Source organism: Octodon degus, unplaced genomic scaffold, assembly GCF_000260255.1.
Source record: "Octodon degus isolate 3935 unplaced genomic scaffold, OctDeg1.0 scaffold00153, whole genome shotgun sequence".
NCBI classification, from domain to species: Eukaryota; Metazoa; Chordata; class Mammalia; order Rodentia; family Octodontidae; genus Octodon; species Octodon degus.
Window position 1 is genome coordinate 1,394,434 of NW_004524729.1, and position 12,017 is coordinate 1,406,450.

Consider the following 12,017-nt stretch of genomic DNA (forward strand, 5'->3'; position numbering starts at 1 on the left):
TTATGGAGCTGGGAATTGAACTCCGGCCCTTGCACTTGCCAGGCAAGTGCTTATTCAACTGAGCTATCTCCCCAGCCCCAGCACTATAATTTTTACACACCACATTTTTGATCATCCCTTGCATTTTCCTATGTGAAGCTCATAGCCATGTTTCTAAGAGGCCAAGCTCATTATGTCTGTAAGCCAGATGAGTGAGTGAATGAGTGACATCCCTTATGCCACACGTTTCTTTGTCCCTTCTTCCCTTGCTCGTGCCTCTGTCACTCATGCGCCCCATCTCCCCTGGGGGCTGAGCATCCCCAAAAGTCTGTCTGGGATACAGTGTGGGCTCTGCTCTGAGCACAGGAAGAGCAGTGGCCCCAAGGAGAGGCCAGAGGAGGCCTGGTGCCCACAGCTTCCTCTGCACCTGATCAAGAGCAGTGGGAAGGGTGGAGGTTGCACTGAAAGAGCCTGCGGCAGGGACACTTTCTCCTGCTCCTCCTCCATTCTGTTGCCTACAGGGCCTCCCATCCCAACCCCGGGGCAATTGGAGGTCACAGAGGTCATCTCCAAGGCCAGTGCAGGACAGAAAGGTGAAGGGCATGAGGAGCACCACACCATGCTCCTGCCATTCCAGTTTGCCCTCTGATCTGGACATCCAGTCCTGGTCCCATCATCTGGACTGAGCTCTACAAATAGCTTGTCATGGTTCATAGGCCACATGTGCACCATGTGCTCCCCCTTCTCCTTGTGGAAGACAGGCAGGAAGGACAGCAGGTTGCCTTGTGGGTATGGCCAGATCAGGCTCTTTCAAAGAAGTGCCCAGGTCTAGGGTGTGGTCTTCCTGGAACAGGACCTGGGGGGGGCACTCACATCTGACCAGCACCCCCACCACCTCCTTGCCCAGGGGCTGGAGAGAATCCCAGGTCACACAGCCAGAGGGTGAATGTGGGTGTGCAGGATGCAGGCAGGAGCCGGCTTCAGGGGAAACTGCCCCCTGGTGCCCTGCAGGCTTGATGGGTGGACCAGACCTCGGTGCCTGCAGCCCTGGGCTGGCGGGAACCAGTGTCTCTGGTGCTGGCGAGTGACAGGCTGTGGGAGGAAAGGAAAGCAAATGTACCTTGCATTCACGTCTAAGTTGCCCCAGTCCCACTCCCCTGAGGAGAGACCTGGGCGCCTCTGGGTGGCCCAGAAAGTAGGGCGGGGGGGGGGAGCCAGGCAGTCCCCAGACACATGGGCCAGCCTTCTGAGATCCCCAGGGACATCCAGGAGGACAGCAGGCACCTGCTCAACCTCCAGGAGAGTCGCGGGGTGGGACCCTCGGCACCTGCCCAGCCCTGCTGGGCCTCCTGCCCTCACCTGAGCCCAGCCTTCACCAGGCAGAAGACCCCATGTGCCGCGCCCTTCATCTGGTCCCACATCCACAGCAGGTCAGTTGGTGCCTCAGGCAGCCACAGGGCCAGTCTGGGGGGTGGGGAGGCACTGCATCAGCTCTGTGGGGTAAGCCAGGCTGGTGGGGACCACCCTGCTGGAGCCAAGGTACTGGGGGAATGGGGCCCAGAGACAGGGTGGGGGTTGCCCAGGGCAGAGCCTCAAAGCAGCTTTCGGGGCACCTTCTGTAATAGACTTTATTTTGAAGACAAAGTCTTGCTGTGTAGCCCAGGCTGGCTTCAAACTCACTATGCAGCACAGGGTGGCCTGGCCTTGCTGCAGTTCTCCTGCCTCAGCCTCCCAAGTGCTGGGATTGTGCAGGCTTACACATGGGTTTGTTTTTTCCACTGAAAAAGACTAGACTTCCCTTTTTTAGTTTACAACTGTGGGTTGAGGGCCCGGACAGATAGTTCAATGGCTTAAGTGCCTGCCTGCAAGTGCAAGGACCAGGTTCTGTCCCTGGTACTGCATGCCATGCCAGCCACCAAAACCTGGCATGGTGGCACATGCCTATAATCCCAGTGCTAGGGAAGCTGAGACAGGAAGATCACTATGAGTCTGAGCTGCATAGTGAGACCCTGTGCCAAATAAATAAAGAAGATTAAAATAAAAAACTAAAAACAAGATTGAATCCAGGGCCTGCACACTGAGCTACACACCTAGCCTGCTTTTTTATTTTTAATTTTAAGAAAGGGTCTCACAGAGTCTGTGAGTTGAGGCTTGAACCTGTGATTCTCCTGCCTCAGCCTTCCAGAGCAGATGAACAGCTGGTGGTTTAAGCAGCTGGGCTGACCTAGCATTAACAGAGCATGGAGCAGGACAGAGACCAGTGGCTCCTGATCATAGACCTTCTTCCAGGGAGTAGAGAATTTTTATTTTTTAATTTTATTGATTTCTGTATTTGGTACAGGGTCTACAGGGTGTTCAGGGTCTCACCACGTAGATTGAACTCATAGTGATCCTCCTGTTTTCAGCCTCCCAAGCACTGGGATTACAGTCACGTGGTGCCTAGTCTCAATCGCCGTCTCAGCACACCCCAGGGGTGGGACCGGGACAGCATGCAGGGGATCCAACCCTGGCACTGCGTTCTGCCTAAGCAGGTGCTTTAGTCTGCTGAGCTATCTAGCTGGCCCTTGAGGGGTTTTGTTGTTGTTGTTTTGTTTTGTTTTTGTGTTTTTGTTTTTGTTTTGTGGTACCGGGGATTGAATTCAGGACCCTGCGCTTGCCAGGCAAGCCTTGCTCTACTGAGCTACATCCCCAGGCCCAAGACGTGGATCTCCCTACGATGCTGCCTGCTTGACCCTTCCCTGTCTCACCGCCCCTCTCAGGATAATGAGCTCACACAGCTGGCGGCAGGGTCCTGCGTATCTTGCAGCCACCACTGCCCGTGGTGGGCACCATGCCAGATGCTTGTTGGCCTCCCCTTTTGTTCCTTAAATGCAACTTACTCCCTGCTGTCCCAGGCCCTTCGTGCCTGCGGTGTCATCTACCCGTGATGCCTTTGCCTTCCCCTTTGCCTACGGAATTCTCACTACCCTTCCAATTATAGCTCCAAAGGCATTTCCTGGGGGCAACTCTGCCTGGCCAAAGAGCTGCTAGTGTGAGCTGAGCCAGCCGGGAGCAGTGGAGACTCCACCTGGGTGTCTCCAGGAAGAGCCACATGAGAGCCAGTGGGCTGAGAGCTCCACAGGGCCAGGAAGGGGTCTGGGTCCTTGCTGCCTGCTGGACCCCAGCTGGGCTGTGGCCTCTGACACCCATGACAGTAGTGAATGATCCAGGGTCACAGGACTGTCCATTCACCAGCAAATCAGAGTGGTGCCTCATTCCAGCTGGGCTGACCCGGGAGGGTCCTGCTTTATAGAAAAGGGCAGGTGTGGCCCTGAGAGATCAGAGAGAAGCCTGGGCCATGTGGCTTACGGGGATGAGGGGCGAGCAGACCAGCCGCAAGGGTCACTGAAGCCCTGGGAGTGCGGCGATGGCCACAGTCCCAGAGACAGGGTGGGGCCCAGGTGCCACCACCCATCAGCCCTCCTACTTCTCTGTCCTCTGTGACTCCCCCACCCCACCACCCACCCTACCTGAGACCCACCTCCAGCTCCGGTAGTAGGCGTACTCGAAGGGCAGTGACCAGGGCAGCAGCAGGTAAGTCAGCGCCCACCCAGGCCCTGAGCGGCGGAAGCGTGCCCAGGCACTGGAGTCCCTCTGACATGCCTTCTTCAGCGCTGTAGAGACAGTGCCACATGGTCCCCCGGGGCCAGCACCACCCACAACAGCCCTCCACACCTCCTTGTATCCCAGCAGGTCCCCAAATGGCACCCTGTATGCCACCTTCTGCAGAGCACAAACTCTGCTGGCTGCGTCATAGGTGGAAGACCGAGGTCAGAGAGGAGCAATGACTTCACTTGACTTCTTGCACAAGGAAGCAACGGCCAGACCACCCATACTTCCATGGTCTCCTCCACCCCTGCATCTGGGGACAGGTTCCCCCTTCAAGAGTGACACAGCAGTGTTATTCTCCAGCCTCTGTGAGCTGCAGTGACCCCCAGTCCTAGCCCCAGTGCTGTCTTGAAATGACACATCCAACTCAGGCTAGGATGGGTCTTTCCCTGCCCTGAGCCCCTGGGACCTGGGGACAGGCATGACCCTTCTCTTGGGCAAGCAGGGGAGGATCAAGGGCCAGGAAAGATGCCCCCAGCCAGCTTCAGGTGGGGGACAGGCAGCTCTCAGGGTCCTGCTGGCACTCCCAGCCCAGAGCTCCACTCCTAGGACTCCACACACTACAAAGCCATTCATTCTTCTCCTGTCTCTGCTGGCCTTGACCACCACCCCTCTCCTCCCAGCCTCACGCTGCCACATCCCTGCTGCTCTCCAACCTCTGTTCCTCAGCTGTGACAGGGACACACAAGGTAGGTCTCAAGGACATAGCCTCTGAGGCCAAGCTCATCTCTACAGTGTCCCTGGATCCCTGTGCTGCAGCCACATGGACCCCCCCGCCAGCCCCAGGACCTCTGCACGTGTTCCCCCTGCCCCACTCTGCATGGCCAAGGTTGCTTCTCCAGTTTCTCTTAGATGCCTATCAAGCTGGCCCCAGTCCACTGCCTACATGCCTTGCGCAGGTGTGACACTTAGCCACCCGGCAGGACAGCAGGCTAAAGGCTCTGGAGCAGAGCCTCACGGGGTCATCTGCCAACTGTGCACACTTGCGTGGATTACACAACACCTCTGTGCAACAGTTGCCTTCTTGGCCCTGGGAACAATTCTGTCCCATCCTCAGAGTCTTGCTGGAGGCTGACAGGAGCCCTTCCCCTCTGGAGGTGCAGAATCCTCCCTCCCTGTGTCTCTGTCTTGTGTCCCTCGGTACCTCCTGCTGAGTCCTGGGCAGTGGACAGAGACCTGGCTCTCTCGGGTACAGACCTGAGTTCAAATCCCACAGATGTGGGCTCTGGCTCTGCCAAGCCCCTTCCCCTCGCCACTAGAAAGGGCTGGGAGTCACACGAGCTGGATCATCTGTGAAGGCTGAGGGCCACCCTGTGTAGAAAGCCCCTGCAGGCCGGACATGGTGATGCACACCTGGAAGCTCTGCACTAGGGGAGGCTGAGGCAGGAGGATCTCAAATTCAAACCCAGCTTGGGCAATTCATTGAGGCCTTGTCTCAAAATAAAACTTAAATAAAAAGGTCTGGGGATGTAGCCCAGTCCTAAGGCCTTGGGTTGAGTTCCCGTGCCACAGCGGGGAATAGCCCCATACCCAGCATTCAGGTGCTCAGCAGATGAGCCTGGTGGCCCGGGAGCAGGGTGCCTGGCCCTGACCCTGCCGGAGTGAGTGTGGGAAGGGTCATACCAGCCTCCAGCTCAGGTGCAAGCTGCTGGAAGTCGGGCACGTCCTTCACACGTACATATGGTACATCCCAGTTGGCTCCCCCGTCACTGTCCTGGACAGGGAGGGACCGCTCCTTGGATGGCAGCGGCCATGGCAGCAGCTTCTTGATGAGACCTGGGCCAGTGAGGGGAGGACAGATTGACTGAGGGTCGGAGTTGCGGGGGAGGGGAGGGACAGAGCCCAGCCTTGGCACGCAGCCTCACCCCTGTGGGCCCAGGGCTCCCCTGGGACAGGCCTTCCTGCCCTCCTCCCACCCCCTCTGCTTCCTCTCTCTGCGAGTCAAGAGAGCCCACACCCAGGGTCGGTACTCACCTCACACCTGCCAGCTATGAGGCCTAACCCCGCCCTGCCTCAGTTTACATCTTGGCAAAAGGAGAACTGAGACCTGTGGTTCAGCGCTCTTCTGAGAGCTCAGGTTAGGAAAGCTGCAGTGCTTGGGTCAAGCGCTGCCCAGGGGCTCCTGCCCACCCAGCTCCATGCCCTGGAGGTGCAGCCTCTGCCCTACTCTGCATAGAAGGCTCTTTCCCCTGCTTCTGCCTCCAGGACGTGCTCACCTTCTCCACCCAGCCCACGCCAAATGCTCTCTCCACTGCCCAGCACTGATCATCCCCTTCACCACGCTCCGGTTCCTAGGTCTACCCTCTGGGCCTGACCCTGTCTCTCCACACCAGGCTTCAGGAAGCTGCAGCATGGGACCTGGGTGTGGATCCTCCCTGGTCCCCAGCATCCAGCTTGGGCCAAGCATTCCGCAGATACAAGTAGGAAGGAGTTTAAGGCCGGGGCCCTGGTGGCTCAAACACCCCAAGACAGCAGCCACCCAGCCACCCGGTGCTCTGTGAGATGCCATCCCTGACACCTACCGCGTTGCTCCAGGAACCTGAGGGCATCCAGGTAGCCCTGCCTGGAGATGTCAGCCACCACCTGAAGACAGAGGGCAGGGGTCACAGGCCAAGGTTTGTCTTTAGCCTGCCGAAGCCTAGCCCTGTCCAACCACTCCTGCAGATGACCCGGACCTGCCTGACTCTGCCCCCCTTCCAAACTCCTGCATTCTGGCTCTGCAGGCCCTGTCCCTGGATAACCATGGGGTAAGTGGGCCCTGCTGGGCTGGTGGGGCCTTCGCCTCGCTCGTGTGGTCACACAGCAGTGGCCTTCTCCACCACTTGGGCGCACATGTCCAGGATCAGCAGACACAGGCAGGATACCAAGAGCCAGGCCCACCAGGAGAACACCAGCCACACTCTGAGGGCCTCAGTCTCCCATCCGGAGGGCTCTGTCCACTCAGGGTGTGGGGAGGACCAGGGCACAGGAGGCATCCTCTACGGAAACGATAAAGCACTAGGCCGACAGGAGGGCTGAGGCCAGGACAGCGTTCTGCGGGGGAATGCAGCCTTCTGCACTGCACCCGCGGAGGGCTGGCGTCCAACTGCATCTTCAGGAAACTCCAACACTGAAGCTCAGGAAACGGGAGCTTATCGTCCATTTCTTCGTGCGCCTGCACCTCCACAACTGACGGCCAGTTTAGACACCATCTAGGACAGTGGCCAAGAGCAGAGTCTCTGTCTTGTCTTTGCAGCTCAGCCCAGCTGTGTGGCTCAGAACAAGCTCATCAGCCTCTCTGGGCCTTCTGTCCTCCGAGAGGTGAGGATGACCAGGACCTGCTCACAGAGCCTTCAGGGTGGCTGACACAGGCCAAGGCCCGGCTCCCGCCCCCACAATCCCTTGAGATGGGGACCAGGACCAGTCTTCTCTAGATGCTCAGAAGGGCTGGGAGGGACAGCAGAGGCACAACTCGGGCCCCAAGCTTTGGAGCCCAGGCCAAGTTGCAACAAGGGCACTCGGCCCGGCCAGCAGAGGCTGAGGGCGGGGCCCAGAGCCCTGGCGGTGCTTCTGCCCTGGGGGGGGCCAGACCTACCTCCGGTTTGGGGGGTAAGAGAGATATCCAGCCCAGGTGGAAGTTGGTGGTGGAGATTTGGAAGGCAGCGTTGAAGGCGTTCAGCTCGTGCAGGCTGGCCGAGGGGCTCTGGGGACAGATGTCCACGGTGCCGTGGAAGGGCGAGACAGTGATGGTGGAGGGGCAGTTCGCAAAGGGCATGTTGTTACTCAGCGCTCCATCGATGTAGCGCTGCAATTCAGGGAGACGGGTGGGCTGGGAGGGTTTTGCAGAGTGCCCATATCCCCCCAGTCACAAGAACGTACCCAGAAGTGGCCCCCACCCACCCACTCCAGCCTGGACAGGCCGGGAGGGCTCATATCAGCAGGCGCCCAGGAAACGGGACCTCCGCCAGCCATGGGCTCCCCCAGCCCTTCCGCACCCCAAACACAGGGAGGGGGAGGACATCACACCCCCAGGCTGCACTCACCTCCCCTCGGAACTCAGGGGGGATTGTCCCACAGTAGAAGGGGAAGAACAGGGTGCAGATTATGGCCTGGGGACACAGTAACGGGACAGGCACGATGTTATCCATGGTTCCACACCAGCTCCTGCATGTGCTCCCCTGCGCATGGGCACTGACTCTGGTCTCAGGTGTGCATGAGGGACCCAGGCATCCAGCAGGGTCTCAGTGAGGACGCCCACTCCCCTCCTCTGCTGATGACCCCTCCCTTTACCCCCGCAGCCAAACAGAAGTGTTCCTCCCTCCCCGCTTGCCGGGAGCTTCCTCTAGCCCCTGGGTTGATTCCTTCCCTGGCTCCTTCTCTGAGCTCTGCCACTTGAGATGCGAGTCCTAAGGAGGCAGAACTTTCACCTGTCCTTTTCCCATGGATAGTCAAGGGCCCGCTATAACTGGTGCTCAACAAAAGTCCATTGGTTCTAAAAGCACCCTGTGGAGGGGGCAAGAGGGATGGGCAAGCACCCTCTGGAAAGACCAGCCCCCAGGGGATCTGACTCCTGCATACCCAAGGGCGCCTAAGTGAGTGCCCTCCCCTGCCTTCCTTTGGGCACCTGGCCCTCTCGCCACACACTCGCTAGCTCCCCCAGGGGCACCTGCCCCCCTAAGCACCTAGAAGCCCCTGACACCCCCATCCCCCACCCCCGGCACCAGGTGAAGCCCCACCCATTGCCATCCAGACCCGAGTCCCTGCGCCATCACCTGGATGAGCTCCTCTTTGGTGGCAAAGTCGGTGACTATGACGTTGTGGCCATCAGGCCAGCGGGTCAGTGAGATGCCCAGCCTCTTCGAGGCCAGGATGTGGCAGTTCTCAGGCAGTTCGTCCCGCAGCTTCTGCCGGATGTGCTCTATGGGCGCGAAGGCCGGGTGGAAGATGCCTAGGCTTAGCTGCTCCACTCGCTTTACCATGCCCAGGAGGTGGGAACAGCAGAAGTCTGTGGGTTGGTGGAGGCAGTGAGGCCTTAGCCCGGGGCACAGGGAAGGCCCTCCCCTCTGCTCCCCAGAAGCTCCCTGCTACACAGAGATTCGGAGGCTTCTCCGGCCATCTGTCCCCAAGGGACCAGGAGCATCTTCTGGCTCTGAGCTCAGGCTCCCTGCTTTGCAAATGGGGCAACCACCATCCCTAGGTGAAACAGGCACTGGGATGGGACATGCTGAGTGGGGAACCCTCATGACATAGCCAGGCAGAGCTACCTGTGCCCCCGAAGAGCACGCCTCCTCTGGGGATCCCCCAGCTTTGGGTCCTCCCCTCACCCCGCAGCCCCAGACGCACCCACAGACTTGTTGCAGATAATGCTGATGGCTGACAGGGCTCCTGCCGAGGAGCCGTAGAGGCGGTCGGCGCCCTGGATGAGTCGCGGGGCGTGCTGGCTCAGGCAGTGGATCACCCCCACATGGTAGAGGGCAAGGAACCCAGCGCCGGCGAAGGACAGGCTCCAGCTGCCTCCCTCCTCCATGAAGCCCATGGCGGGAAGGGCCAGGAAAAGGATCGGCTGTGTGAAGGGTGGCTGTCTGCTCTGGGGAGGCCACAGGGCTGCCAGGGGCTGGAGCCCAGGTGTGCACTCCACGAGGGCCTGCAGCTCTCTGCCCCGATGTCCTGGGCCCTGCCCCAGTGCAGCCTGAGTCAGTGTTGGCCCAGCCAATAACAACAACCCCCCAGGCCAGCTGTGCCCCAGAAGCCCCACGCCCACTAAGGCCACAGATTTCTGCAAGGCAGCACCCAGGACTGGAGCCCAGAACCGCCCGACTCTTGGTGGCCTTGGCAGAGACTCTCTCCACTCTCGTTTTTTCCAGTGAGGACATTGGGTGTGGCCAGAAATGACAGCCAGGGAGAGGACACCTGGACCTGGCCCCTGCCCTGAATTCAGCGACCCTATCCTTTTTTTTTTTTTTTTTTCCCCTCAAGTAAAAGCTTAATTTCAGGAACTGAGTTCACCCTTATAAATACACTAAAGAATAGTTCACACACTTTTAGATCAAACTTAGGTAGAATATTTTAACAAAATGACAACTTTTCTAAAAGGTTGTAGTCGGATGGGTGACTTGCTTTACCACCCCCCCCCATGAAGTTGATTTGAAATGAGAGGAAAAAAACCTTTTTAAGAAATTTAATACAAAAACTTTGAGGACATACTTGTTGAAAGCATCTGCCAACTGCTAGTTCATGCTGATGCTGTTGGGACCCTAAAATACCCAGGCGATGGCTGGAGAAGGCTTCTGGACCCTAAAAACAGGCCAGAACACCTGAAGCTGCGCAGACCTACGGAGCCCTTCCTGCTCTGCTCCCCACACCCCCAAATACAGACCTACCATCAGCTGCCCAGTCTCAGGGGTCAGGGCTGATGGCCGGGGACAGCAGGGGACACTGTGCAGGTAGGGGCCATCACCGTGACACAGGTAGAGACAGATGGAGACCCAGGGAAGCAAAGAACCAGCCAGATGTGCCTCCACCGGAAGGCAAGGTGGACAGGGGATGTAAAGTGCCCAGAAAGTCCCTAGAGCCCATCAGAAGGAGGGAGGACACCAGGAGAAGGACAGGCAGCAGCACCCCAGGCAGGGGCACGGGAGACTCTTCCTAGGGGGATGGGAAGGTACAGAATCTGGAAAGGGTCAGGGAGGCCTCGGGAGAGGCCTGCTGCACACAGCCACTGTCTCAGTTACTCTTGTCTCATTGCTGGGACAAAATACCCAACACGCAAAATGAAGGAAGGAAGGGTTTATTTAGCTTACCATTTGTGGAGGTTTCAGTCCATACTCGGCTGGCTCCACGCCAGAGTGGCACAGGGAAGAGCACAGTCATTGGTGGAGGCGGAAAACAGTAAAACAGCAAGAGGTGGGGGGAAGGAGCAGAGGCAGCGGCGGTGGCGGCGGCGGCGGCAGCAGCGGCAGCAACAGAGACAGAGCCTGTCTCCCGACCTTATATTGCGTTCAGGCTATCCATTGGTGTAGTACTTATAGGCTTAATCCCAGCACTGGATCATGAACTAATCAGTCTCCACGAGCCCGCCCCGATGACTGTAGGAGGCTTTGAGGGAACAACTAGACATAAACCGTGACAGCCACCCGTGCAAATGTGGAAGCCGCACTCTGTCAACATCAGCCTCCATTTCAGAAGTCATGTGGGTCATGATGGGGCACTGCACAGAATAGTAAAGGAAGACAGATGAGGGGCATCTGCTGAGCAGCCCTGCTTGGGGACAGAACTCTCCGGGGGTCTCTTGTCATGACAGCGGGAGCTGGGGGTCAGGAGAGACTTGGGGGAACCTCCATGAGTTGGCAACACGTTGCAGTGTTGTTCACTGCAAAGAAAACACTGTGCAGCACTCGTGCTCTGTCCTGTGAGAGCAGTCCCATTGGACAGATGAAGAAACTGAGGCACAAACGGGAGCCCAGCCAGAGAGAGGCAGAGCTGGGAGTCTGCAGGCTTCCTGACGGGCCCTGGGGCTGGGGGTGCGGGAGTGGGAGTGGGGCCTGGGCTCCAGCTGCAGGGGTCCACAGGGCTGCGGGAGGGGAGGCAGGGCTTCTGGGCAGGGCCTTCTGGGGGTTTGGAGAGGAGACCAGAGGTATCGCCGAGACACAGCGAAGCCAGGTCGGTGACATAGCAGAAATGCATGGTTAAGTGACAAAGTGCAGACGGCATTCCAGAGAGCCACCTTGCAGAAGAAAGTCAGGGACAAAGGAAATAGTCGGAAATCTGCCTGCTATCTTATTTTATCTTTTTGAGGCAGGGTCTCACTGTGCAGCTCAGGCTGGCCTTGACTCACTTAGTAGCCCAGGCTGGTGTTGCGCTCAAGAGGATCCCCGTGCCTCAGCCTCCCCAGTGCTGGGATTTTAGGCCTGAGCCACCACCCCTGGCTCGAGGTTAGTGTCTCAAGAGGTGAGTGGGGTTGCGTAGAAGGTGTGGGTGCTGACCGTTATCTTCCTATTTGAGTTTGACTTCGGGACGACTGGAACGCCTTATCCACACGCCCGTGTGCTCACAAAGGCATTATCAGGATACCTGGCCACATTCATGTGTGAACTGTGAATTAGAGAACCGTGCTGCACTGTGTTCCATTTCCAGCTCTGGACTGTCAGGGGATGTACTGGTGCAGGGTGGAGCTGTGTCTCTAGATCTTCCTCCGTGTGCTGGACAGAGATGCTGGGCGTGGAGGATGGGATTGGGCTGAGGAGCGTAGGCAGAGGAAACCAAGGGGAAGCCGGACAGGCTGGGCAGGGTGGGCAGGGCAGAGGGGCTGGATGAACAGGGGCCTGTGGATCCTGCTGAGCCAGGCAGGAGGGATGTGAGAGGCTTTCTTCTGGAAACCTCTATATCTGTGGTTGGGACACTGGAGCTCAGCT

General features: G+C 58.3%; 1 protein-coding gene across 1 annotated transcript; it reads right to left on the reverse strand.

The window, feature by feature from the left end:
* Nucleotides 1-807: 807 nt before the first annotated feature.
* Pnpla5 (patatin like phospholipase domain containing 5) lies at nucleotides 808-9,142 on the reverse strand. Its single transcript, XM_004642449.1, has 9 exons — nucleotides 8,950-9,142; nucleotides 8,379-8,611; nucleotides 7,650-7,715; nucleotides 7,202-7,411; nucleotides 6,150-6,210; nucleotides 5,251-5,403; nucleotides 3,500-3,632; nucleotides 1,339-1,443; nucleotides 808-823 (listed from the first exon to the last, which is right to left on the reverse strand). The coding sequence occupies exons 1-9, from the start codon at nucleotides 9,140-9,142 to the stop codon at nucleotides 808-810; spliced, it is 1,170 nt and encodes a 389-aa protein (XP_004642506.1).
* Between the last annotated feature and the right edge of the window lie 2,875 nt (nucleotides 9,143-12,017).